The sequence below is a fragment of the Protopterus annectens genome, chromosome 14.part0 (genome assembly GCF_019279795.1).
Source record: "Protopterus annectens isolate FY-2018-M chromosome 14.part0, PAN1.0, whole genome shotgun sequence".
NCBI lineage: Eukaryota > Metazoa > Chordata > Ceratodontiformes > Protopteridae > Protopterus > Protopterus annectens.
The window spans coordinates 230,356,018-230,368,701 of record NC_056748.1 but is presented as its reverse complement, the minus strand read 5'-3'; the positions used below and the strand labels follow the sequence as shown (position 1 = coordinate 230,368,701).

Genomic DNA, 12,684 nt, shown 5'->3' with positions numbered 1-12,684 from the left:
ATACAATTATTAACTTTTACTGACATCGGTAAGAAGCTAGAAAAAGTTTCCCCAACAGGGTACTTAGCTTTTAGTTGACGACTTTGGTTCTGAAAACGAAAATTTCAGGAGTCGGCCAACTGGCACTTGTGAACTGCTTCTGGCACAGCGCGGCAAGAAAGACTGATGTAATGGCATCGGCTGCATGTTTTGTACTCCTGACAACCTGATGTCATGGAAGAAGGGACAGCAACTGATGCAGGACCCAAGAATTTGTTAATCAGGCGAACTGAGGGCAACATGCCAGCAGATTACCCAAATGTAATGACTGCAACAGTGAAACACGAAGAACATTGGGGTATATTTACCTGCTGGCAAGTTACTGGTTAATACTGGCAAATGATGATGATGATGATAGCTTCCTTTTCACCAGCAATGTCATTAATAAGGCTGTTTAAATATGGTACGATTCTCCTGCACCATTTTTCTATTGATAAAGCCTTTTGGTGAAATCAGTATTGTGTCTTCAATTCAGTAAAAGTCTCTTTGAATACTTCTTGATCTTCATGCTTTACTTTGTATAGAATCACAACCAAATGCTTTTCTGTTGAACAGTATTTGTAGTTAGAATTCATATTTTACCCATGATGGGAGTGTGACGTGGATATCCCAACACTGCCAACCAATATGTGATGACCCTCCACTGGGCCAGTAATCAAGGAACCTAAATCCTCACCACTGGCACCAATGGGGGACATTCACTGGGAGGATAACAGGTACCAACACAGTATTTCCAGATGCAGCTCTCTATATCAGGTACAGTCAAGTGCAATTTACCTTAAGAGCACACAGGAAATACAGTCGGTCCGGGGCTAGTTTCTCCCTCTTTCTCCAGATCGCCAATAAGGCTCCCCACTGGCACAGCTATAGAGTTGAGCCCTTAGCCAGGGTTCCAAGCCAAGTCCTCCAACACTCTGTCTGTCCAACCAGTGCTTTGTGTCCCTGCCCAAGTAGCTGACACACGTACTCTTTGAGATTTGATTTGCATACACACACACACACACACACACACACACACACACACACACACACACACACCTGGGAAAGGCTGGCACAGGCTTACTAGCTGTGCCCCCTTTTGCCCAGACTATAAGGTAGTTACCACTGCCACCAAAACCCCTTGCCATCTACTTTAAGGCCCTTACAAGGGTACCCAAATAAACTGAGTAAAATTAATATTAATACAAATGGTAGTTTAACCAAGAGCAAGGCTATTAGGAGTGTCCCACACAGTGTCATCAAATAGATATGCAAATACTCTCTAAACTTAAATATCTCTACTAAGATCAGAAACAATAAAAGGTTTAAATATATTTAATAATAAATAATAAAACAGCAAGAAAAGACTAAGTATATATTCACAGTGACATCAGAGTTCAAATCACAGGAAATATTTAAAATAACACTGAAGAACATGCTCAGACAAATTAAGAACAACAATATCTAAACTAAGCTTCACTATATTCCTGACTGAATCTAAGAGAATTATACTATTCCATAATAACTTACTTCATAGAGCAAGGCAGATGATATGATGAATGGTCTTTTGTCAGGCCCAAGACAGAATGCAGAATGCTCAGTCTCACTAAGAGGCTTCTCAAAATAATATTTAAAATATTACTTGTGAGATAGCTTGCAGAATGACATCATTTCTAGTAATCTGATTTCTAGCTCCAATGCAAATCCCCATTGCTGGAAGCTGTCAGAAATTAGCACCTACCTGTAATAATACACACACAAGAGCTTTTGCTCAGATCTATGGTAGGTGCTGGAAGTCATACAACAATTGCATACCTCCACACTTCCAGTGTAGTAATTAGTTCACTCCAAAGGCAATACAGAAAGCTTCCTAGTATAGACTTGGCATCTCTGGCTGCATTGAAACCTGTGAGATAGCATCTTTATGGCCTACCCTACAAACTGATTTAATTTCAGATATATTTTAAAGTTTGCTGAACTGAGGTTAACCTCCTGATTTCCAGTTTCCTCTGTTAAAATAAAATATATACATTTAAACAGTTACAATAGTTCTGTTCTCTCCAGTAGGGCACACTGTGGATACATTTCAAACACAAGCACTTTACAAACACCTTTTCAACACAAACGTCTGTACAAATAAGTTTGATATACACATGATATACAGTTCTAATACATTTGTAACACTAGCATCTTCATGGGTTCATAGGTGTGTACTAGGCTAATGGCCCTGGAGCCTTTACAAGCCTAGCCCATAGGATTACCCTGACATTGTGCCACCCGATCTTAGTTTCCAGTGCTTCTGTCGAGTAGAGCCATTGGCGTGATCCCTGGGGTGAATTTTCTATTTCCCATCCACTCATCAAGATTTCTCTTGAAGAGGGCCAGTGAGGTGCTCTGTTTGACATGTATGGGAAGTCTATTCCATAGCATGGGCAGTCTCTGGGTTATGAACCTGTCCCTCCAGCACATTCTGTTGATTGTGGTAATGAGGTTGAGGTCTCTGGAGCATATGGTGTGGAGTGATTGGGATTTCTTTAGATGTAGCATTTCTAACAGAGCTGGGTCAGACATGACTTTGTAAGTCAAGCAGAGATCACCTCTAAGTAGGCGATATACAGTTCTAATACATTTGTAACACAGGCATCTCGTATAAATCAGTTTGATATTCACAAATGGCATATAATTATTTACAAAATTCCTTCTTGTGACCTCATCAGCAGAGCAGAAGTGGAATATTTGGCTATACTTTTGAAAAATGGGGTCTATAACCCAGCTGATGTCCATAACCATTAATGTGTCTGCAAACTGTCCCAACTAACATCCAAACCAAAGAAAGATGAAACGTGCATGTCCAGAACAAGTGGGTTTGGTTTTATTTGCCTGAATGTATCCACAAAGACTTAAAAAGAAAAAGTAAAAAGTCATGCACATTCATAAGTCATATTGCTGAAACACGATGTCTTTAAAGGGTCATTTGTATATATCCCATGGGCCTCTACTACAGGAGGTTTAAGGCTGTTTTTTTTCTGGTAGCTTTTACTAATTAGTTTGTCTGTGTGACCTTTTTACTCTTTGATTTGCATGTTAGTTTGGATATTTTGTTCACACCCTAACTGTCATGGATAACAGCTGGATTATAGATCCTGTGTTATAGTCAAATATTCCACTTATGCTCTGCTGATGAGGTCTTAAGAAGGCTGAAGCATGCTTGCCCAGAGCTAATGAGGTTTGGCTTTATTGGTTTGAATGTATCCACAAAGACTTAAAAAGTAAAAAGTCATGGACATTCAAAAGTCATATTGCTGAAACACCTGATGTCCTTAAGGGGTCATTTGCCAGGGTTTAAGTTATCACACAGTGAAAACTCTATCCTGGCTGGATTTTTCTTGCAGTGGTATTACAAATCAGAATGACAACTTTAAGCTATAGTCTTGATATGCATGCCTATGTAATGCAGCAACACATTTGTTGTACATTGTTAGCATGTTTCATTCACATTAAGAAATATATGACATGTCTGGAGAATAAAAGAAAATGTGTCTGCATTTCTAAGTAACCAGTGAACAAGTGGAACTGCATTAGTTATGATGATTCCTCTTCCAATAACCATTTGATACTTTCATGCCACACTGCAAGGACTGATTAAAGATATCTCAGTTAATGGATGCCAGACCAAATATGGGAGGGGGGTTGGGGCACATGAACTAACTTCAGTATAATTTCAAGAGCATGCGTTCACCTTTTTTGCAGGACATCAACATTACGTCTAGACTTTCTGAGTTGTGAGACAATAATCTAATGTTAAAATTAGATTTTATGATTAGGGTGATTAGTTAACAAAAAGTGCTAGATTGTAACATGGGAGATGAGCAGTTTGGATACAGTTTACGATGCAGTACAGCTGACCCTATGTTTGCCATGAGACAAATAGTAGGGAAGAAGCTGGAGATGAAAAAAGATTCCAACTGGGCATTCCCAGACTTGGAGAAAGCCTATGATAATGTCTCAAGAAAGCTGACTTTGGAAGTCATAGGTTCATAGGAGATTACTAGGCAAGAAGTTCAAGAGCCCTTACAAGCTTAGGCATTATTATCTGAATTTTACCCAATTTGCAATCCTTAAGGCCTGAGGAGAGCTTATGTTTGTGCCTTTGCTTCTGAGTATTTTAAAGTACTGCCCTGTCTATAATGGTCATGGGCGCTGATTCCTCATCCGCTGATCTAAACTGCTTTTGAAGAGAGTAGGGCTCTGCTTTATGGAAGCCTGTTCCAGAGAATGAGTAATCTCTGAGACACATATCTGTCTCTCCAGCATGTTTTGCTCATGTCACAGACCAGGTTTAGATACTTAGATCAGGTGGCCCTGATGAGGGCTGGATTTGAGAGCACCTTCTAGGTTAGACACAAATCATCCCTTAATAATTGGTAGAAGACAGAGTAAAGGGGTAGGGATTTTTGTCAAGCCATACAGGACATGTTGTATATATATATTTTTTGTAAGGGGCCTCTGAGACCACAAAAACTGTTTCAAGTGCCTGGCTAAGTACATGCCGAAAGGTGCACTGTACTTGATTATTGGGCTGATGAGGGCAGAGTTCCTTGGATCTGCATGCCGTGCCTTTACTTATAAGCTGTGCACATATAAGGACTTCTTTACCACTGTGGGCACACAGAGGTCAGAGTTCAGACTACTATCTATCTGTGTACCTCTATCTCTGAACTCTGAGTCCACTTTTAGGGATGTGCTAGTAATATTTTAATTTGCAAGGGTATTTGCCTTGCTAAAGGGTATGATTATGCATTTTTTTTTACATTTAGTTTTAGGCTATGGTTCTGGCACCGATCAATTTTTGTGAGTCAGACCCTTCAGAAGGATAGCTACATTGTTGGGAGAATCCGTGATTGCTCCCAACTTGCAATTTCCTGGTAGGGGGCTAACCAGAGGTAATGGGGAGGTGAAATCTGTGCTGAATTTATTGGCCAGCAGATTTGTTATATATTTTGACTGGGTATAGGTGATGTTGTCTACAACTAACTCTGCACATTCTTGGGTGCTGACCTTAAGATTGCAGACATAACTGAAAAATGCCTTATGGTTATCCTTAACTTGTGAAGCTATTTTTTCCTCAAAATTTGCTTTTGAAGACTTGAATAGTCCCCTGATTTATTTCAAGGGAGACCATTTTGTGACCTGATCAAACCAGTGAGGACATTTTGTTTGGGGGGAGGGGTGCAATGCTCTCCCATATTTGTGAGTACCAGGTCTAGGATATCTGTACCCCTAGTAGAAGTGCAGACTAGCTGCTCCAGGGCATTTGCATTAACAAAGTCTAGAAATTGTTCAGCCTGTATGTTAGTGGCTGTGTATGCTTCCCAGTTAGTTGAAATCACTCATGAGTATGGTGTTGGGCTTAAAGGTAAGCGATTCTAGTAAACTCAGGTATGAGGTATAGTTTTCATGGTTCATGTTGGAGGATCTGCAGCTAGCAAGAATATGGTAAGGGATTTTTCCTCTGGTTAGTTGGTCATGGAATAGCTCAAGCATGTCATATTGTTTGACCAGTCTTGAGGTGTGCTTATCCTTTATGTGGATAGATACAACTCCACCTTTTTTCCTTTCATGAACAGTGGGTGGTCGGAACATGTGAACGGCATTACAGCCTTGTATTGCAGAGGTGCTTTCTGTGGCTTTGAAACATGTCTCAGTAACTGCACAGATGTCAGCATTCTCCAGGGTGAGGAGTGATTCCAGAGAGTATAGGCCCTTGTTGAGAATCATAGCATTAAGCAGTGACACCTTTAGCTTATCCTAAGAAGATTTTGCTATGTTGAAAGATTTGTCTGTTTGGCAATTCCTAAAAGAGGCGTGATAGGGATGGATAATGTTTTGGACAATACTGAAAAGCCTAGTGATGACAGGTGAAGACCATCCCTAGCAAAGCAGTGTGGCCTGTCAATCATTTTCTCCAAGGCTGACAAATATTGCACCCATTTGAAATGACACCAGTAGCTAAGCCAATTATTAAAGTCAATCATTTTCTGTTGGTATTGTGGCATCATCATTGGAGATGGAAGAATGCTGCTTAATGCTAGGCTCATACCTGCCTGGGACACACATTCTGAGAGATCAATCATGTCTGTCTTTATATACTTCAGTGAGGTACATCTTGGATCATTTACACCCACATAACCTGAGTGCTGCACAATTTGGCAAATCCTGACCCCTGATAGGCAACTAACTGTAACCTTCTCCTTATCCAGCCTGGTGAGTAGGACATCAGTCTGTCTCACAATGGAGTCTCCTATGGGTTGTGTGGTGTTATGCCTTATGGCCTTGGTAGATAAAACTACATCTCATGGTGTCTTATGATATTTTCTGTGTCTGTATGTGAGAGTCGTGCCTCCAGTGACATTGTGTAACTATATCTCTCACATACTGTATTTGGTTGTTTCAGAATTAGGTGGTTGTCAGTGAACATAAGGAATTGTACACTGCTTCAGAATGCCTATGTCCACCAAGAATGGGGGGTGTCAGTAACAGGATGAGGAATGGTTGCTTATGTAGTGTAATCTACTGCTATCCTACATGGTGATGCTGCCTTGTGCACAAACCAGTTGCTGTTTGAACAGTGACAATTCTGAGTGCTGTAATAATGTAATCTAGTGCTCACTAAATGTGGCAGTGTTGCTCAGCGTGCAACAAGTTTCACCTTGAATAGCACGGTGCTTTTGAAAATATCAGAAGTACTTTTATTGGGAATAGTACAGCTTCTAGTGATTGCATATATAAAGGGCACCACTAACTGCTGTTGCACAAGGAGCAGTGTTGGGCGTATAAGAGGCTTATATACAAGCAGATAAAAGCAAGTTTTAAAGTAGGTATGCCCATAGGCCAATCAGGTAAGCAAATAATAAGCTTTCCACCAGCAATTTCCAGCTGGTATAGGTGAAATGAACCCTCTCCTGCCACAAGAGTGTAGACTTTGACCCTCTTAATGCAAAATGGCTGGTTTGGAGCCCAAGTGGGAACCACAAAAATAGATGCCTAAAAGCACTGAAAACAGCAGATACAATGCATTTAGAGTACTACAATTGTATAACAGCAGCCCTTGCAGAAGTGGAAAAAATGCAACTTCAAACTCTAAGCAAATGCAGTAAAAAACAATAAATAGCTCAGCTAGAGAACAAAAAACAGTTTATTTACAGAACATTTCAGCTGCTTTTAAGAAGCCAGGCAAGTCAGATGCAGCGATTTGTTGTTCATAGTGGCTGCATATGATCCATGATATTTCAAAGTCCCAGAAACACTGGTAGAATTATTAATGCAGGCTTTGTGCATACACAGCTCAACCTCTACATGCAAGAAATCTGGACAAAACCAAAAATGATGGGAATAAAGACCCAAAAAAGTGACACATTTTAAATATTGATCTTATAAACTTAGAAAATTGTTAGAATAACAGATTTTGCATTAGCATACATTTTCTGAAAGATATGAAATTTGAAACTCAAATGTATTTCAGTATTTAGTGATTTCAAAACAAGGACCCAGTAACATGAGTAGGAACAGTGTTAAGACTCACAGAGGGGTTCCCAGTGGCAGTGGGTGTGTATCAGGGTTCAGCTCTGATCCCACTTGCTGTTCATACTGGTGATATACTACATCAGCAAACAGTTAGGAGAGGGCGGCTCAACAAAGTTGTTGTATACAAATGATGTAGCATTACAAGCAGACTCTGAAAAAGAACTTCAGGAAAGGATAGCAGAAAAGAGTGCACATGGGATGAAAATGAGTACAGACAAGAAAGTTGCCATTGCAAACAAATGGGTGAAGTCAGATGAAGCTGGATATTGAGACAGAAGGAAAAACAGTGGAACAGGTTTATCAGCTCCAAGTATCTGGGAGGGGTGGTTGGGAGAAAGGGCAGTCTGAATGAGGAAGTCAAAAGTACAATGAGGAAGTCAAAAGTACAATCAGAGGTGCTGCAACCAACGGATACAAAGTGCCAGGGATAGTGTGTGACAGAAGAATGCTAAAGAAGTTGAAGAGTGAGGCGTACAAAACAGTGGTGTGACCAGTACTTCTCTATGGTACAGAAACCTGGGCAATGAAGACAGAGCAGTTGACTAAGCAAAAGCGATTGTGTCCGAAGTGTATATATCTGAATACTTTACTCCCTGCTTGTGTGATCTACCTGTGTTATAAACTGCATACAACATATTCATATGTATATGTTTGTTATTAATGAAAAATACTGGATTTCTTATCTCTGCCTAATTGAAATACTTCATGCATCTTACAGCGTGATGTATGTCTAAGGACTAGTTCGCTTACAGAGTTAACAAATGATAATAAATAACACAAGTAGCTAGGAGCCCAGCCCCTCCCCCTCCTTTGGATTTTGTAGTATGGCTCTTCTAGGCAAAGGAATATCATTCTATTGTTTGAAGTTATAACAATATTAAGTGCTGATGAATATCTGAAGCAGTGTGTTTTATTACAAGGACTGTGGATACTTGGGATCAGACCATGACTTCAGTTAGAACTTATGGAAATTTCTGTAACTCACGGATAAGTGAAGATTTTTTAAGAATGCAATAATGTGCTTATATGGCGATTCAGAAAACCCAGGTGCAAGTAAAAAGCCAGAACAGTGGAGAAGACAGATGGACATATGCGCTAAGACTGTGCAGCTTAAATGCTGGTTCTCCCATTCTAGGGAATGGTGAGATTCCTGACAGGCTAAGGCCCCCTCTGGAAGCTAAGCAGTCAAAGTAAGTTATAGGAGAACAGCAAGTAGCTGGCTTACTGTAGAAGGTGAACTTGTGATAGTGTGCAGACATGACCACAACAACAACCCAGAACTGCAGTGTGCAGGAAGTGGCATTAAGGGTGGGCCGAAGCAGAAAAGTCACTCCTATTTCTTTCCTACCTTGCCGAAGAGATTGAGTAGGTGGCATCAGAGCAGCAGAGTGTGCATGGTAGAAGGCAAATATCAGAAGTGGAAAAAATGTAATAAAAAGTTAAACAAAACACAGCAACAAAAAGCAGTGAAACAACAACTCAGAAAACACCTCTAGCTATTCAGACATAACTCTACCACAAGAATAAAGGAGCATCAGTATCAAACCATTCCTTCAGTGTGATGCTTACTAGTGTAAGATAAATACAGCACAAATTGACACCATCAGCATTATAGGCATATAACACCACTACAGTGTGAATGTGTAAGAAACAAAACGCAGCCTGATGACATCCAGTACAGGCAGCTCATGGCACATATTCTACTAAATTCATCAAAATCAAATCTCCCAGTTTCCTTGTCAAGTCAGTCACATACTGACTAATAACACATACTTCTAAAAGTAAAAAGGGCATTCCTCTGAGTCTTCCTCCTTACGTAACTGACCACGGCTTAAATAGCTTGTGTCAGTAGTGACACAAAACAGTACTCTCTAAGCCTACTTGTCACCTTTGTAATGTAGAGATTGATTCCTTGGATATCTGCCAGGATATCTGCCATCAAATGGTATTCAGTCCTAGTCCTTGTAGCTGAACTAAAGGGTAAAAGTCTGAAATCAATATAGCTTTGCAGAAAATTTCAGTTTACCTTAGAGATCAGGTATTTGTGGATATATTTTGTCTGACTGCAATATCCATATATTGTGTTGCTGGTTCCCAGAACTGCAGAACACAAAGTATGTTCAACAGTATAACGCTGCTTTTGAATGATAAAATTTTTCAGCACACCTCTGTTATCTGCACATTGCTCTGCATATAACGGACCTAGAAAAGGAAAGATGAAAAGTAAACTTTAGAAACTATCCTGAATTTTTCATAAATTCCATACTCTATTTTGCAAAGGAGTCATGCCCTACCTAGACCATTAATGTGATGCAATGATTTACAAATTTATTTATATACTGACTTAAATGACAACTGGTTCTCCCTTTAAACGTGCCACTGTCATACTTAATTATCTAAAATAATACAAATGCACACCATAGAGGGCAAACGTGGTACTGCTCAAGCAATAAGAACAAATAAGTAAAATTAACAACAAGGCAGTCTACGAACCATGCAGTCCATGAAATAAATCCACCATAAATAAAACAAAATCTGTTTTATTTTGAAACTGGTAAGCGCTTTCACATAGGAGCTTCTTCAGACTATCCATGGATGGTCTGAAGAAGCTCCTATGTGAAAGCGCTTACCAGTTTCAAAATAAAACAGATTTTTTTTTTTATTTATGGTGGATTTATTTCATGGACTGCATGGTTCGTGGAGTGCCTTGTTATTGATTTTACTTAATACTTAATTATCTGTCAAACTTTAATTTTTTGTCTGCTGAATAACATATAATACCCAATAATGTGTCACACGAGTACTGTTAAACATTCAGTCTCACACAGCAATTCATTTATTACACCAGTTCACTGATGCATATCAGCTAACATCCTACAAATGACAGAACCATGTCACTATATCACAAATATTATTAAAGATTATAGTGCTACAGTTTGCACTTCATTCATTTGGTATTATTTAAATGAACAGTGAAAGGAAAATAATGTTTAGTTTGCCATCCTGAATATTATTTAATGTAATGTATTGCAAATGCTAAATAGCCTGTCAATTTTAAAACGGGGATGTGGTGTTAGAGGCAGACTGCAGAATTATAAACATCAACTGACCTTGTTGGAGCGGCTGATGTAGTAAGAGTAGTGTGAGATCATTCAGAAGTGCAGCAACTAACCTATATAGGTGTTAAATGATATGAAACAAGAAAAGTCTGGTGCCTTGCTCTATTACTCACAATTCTTGATTTGTTCCAGTACAACCTCATCACAGAATACATGACCATCTCTCTCCTCTCTGCTTCTGTGTGAACATTCTATATACAAACCTCATCTGAATATTTTGCTTTTTTTCCCCTTTACATCACTTTGGTTACTGCAATTTGCAAACGAGTCTTCCCTGATCACCAAATTATCACTTACCTCAAATGGCACATGGAGGAAATTATTCATTATCTGAGTCTAACCATGGCTTCTCAAACCTATACTACCAGAAATGCAACATGATCTCAGCCAAAAAATTAAGTAGAATGCCTATTTTCAATAATAAAGCTGCTCGTGCCACCAATTCACAAATGTACATCCAAACTCTCAAATAAATGTCTTTGTTTTGTAATGTGCCTTAACCACCATCTTGCTCATCACTATAATTTTACCCTCATCCTCCAGCTACCCAAAAAACGTAATTAAATGCTTATCAGAATGAGAGATTTATCTGGTCGCTATCTTGACACAAGAACAGCTGGATTGGTCACCTTTGATGTCTTCTCTTTTGGCAATGAATCTCCTCACAAACTCAAGCTCATCCCCTCTCCCATAATCCTTTGCTCTAAGGAAATTCTCCAGATCAGCAATGGAATTACAGTCATATCTCTATACAAATAAGGATTACACAATGGTCACACACAAAGCCGTGGAATCCTGAAGATAACACCAGGTCTCAGGCATTCCCACAGGTCCCTCAGAAATGATAATTGGAGGGGGGGAGATGGGTGGGTTGTTCCAGTGTCTGAACAAAGACCAGATGAATGAAGACATTATCTATTCACCATAATGTTTCATCTGTGCTGTCCATTTTTATTCTTCCTTAACCTATGGGTTCTGATCCAATCCTCAGATCTGACTTAGCCATTGTTTCACAGTTCATGGATCCTAAAAGCTGTAGAGTTCCTCCCTTACCCATAATACAGCGGTCCCCCTCATTCTCCAGATCTTGTTTGCAGCTTCTTATTGTAAGGCACAATGGAATTCTAGCTTTAAGATGGAAAGTCACTATATGGAGCTCAAACAGAAGGAACTCTGGTTTCTATAATACTCTCCCGTTCTTCCAGAAGCCAATCAGAGAAACAGGATAGAGGGCTGGAGGGGGGGGGGGGGGGCAGTTGAGGAAGACTGAAAATGATGGAACGTTATGGTGAGTAGATAACTTCTTTATCTGATGTTCTCACTTATCATTATTTCCACAACCTATGGGACAAACGTCCCCAGCTACCTGAATCCCGGGTGGAGTCTAAGGAAGAGCATTCCTGAGTACTGTTGAGCCAAAGGCCACTCTTCCCCTACAGACCAGATCCAAATCGTAACAAGTAATAAAAGTATGAGGGTTAGCCCAAGTTGTAGCCACATAAATATAGTCCATGGAAGACCTGGATAAAAAAGCTGGTGAAGTTGCCATGGACCTGGTAGACTGGCCTCTTACAGGCTTTGCAAGATCAGACCAGACTTATTATAAACAAAGGAAATGCAATCTGTCACCCATTTTAATAAGGTTACTTTTGAAACTGGTTGACTCAATCTGGTTTCTGAAAAAGATATGAATACATGATTTCCTAAATTTCTCAGATCTATGTAGACAGAAGTTTAATTGTTTGTGAACATCTAATAAATCTAAAATGCATTCAGTTTTGTTTTAAAATTTTGGAAAGAATACCTGGAGGCTGATAGACTGATTAATGCTAGAGCTTGACACCACCTTAGGAAAAAAAGGAAGGACTGGTTCTTAAGGACACCCTGTCGTGATGAAAAATTAAAAAAGGAGGCTTAGAGGATAAGGCTTGAAGTTCAGAAACTCTCCTGGCCGATGATATAC

At 39.5% G+C, this 12,684-nt stretch overlaps 1 protein-coding gene across 1 annotated transcript in view; it reads right to left on the bottom strand.

The window, feature by feature from the left end:
• The window catches only part of CFAP43 (cilia and flagella associated protein 43), a 3,581,735-nt gene that overhangs the window by 2,312,826 nt on the left and 1,256,225 nt on the right, over positions 1–12,684 (bottom strand). Inside the window, exon 14 of the mRNA XM_044055952.1 lies at positions 9,629–9,804. Coding sequence (XP_043911887.1) covers positions 9,629–9,804 — 176 coding nt within the window. The remainder of the gene's footprint in view (positions 1–9,628; positions 9,805–12,684) is intronic.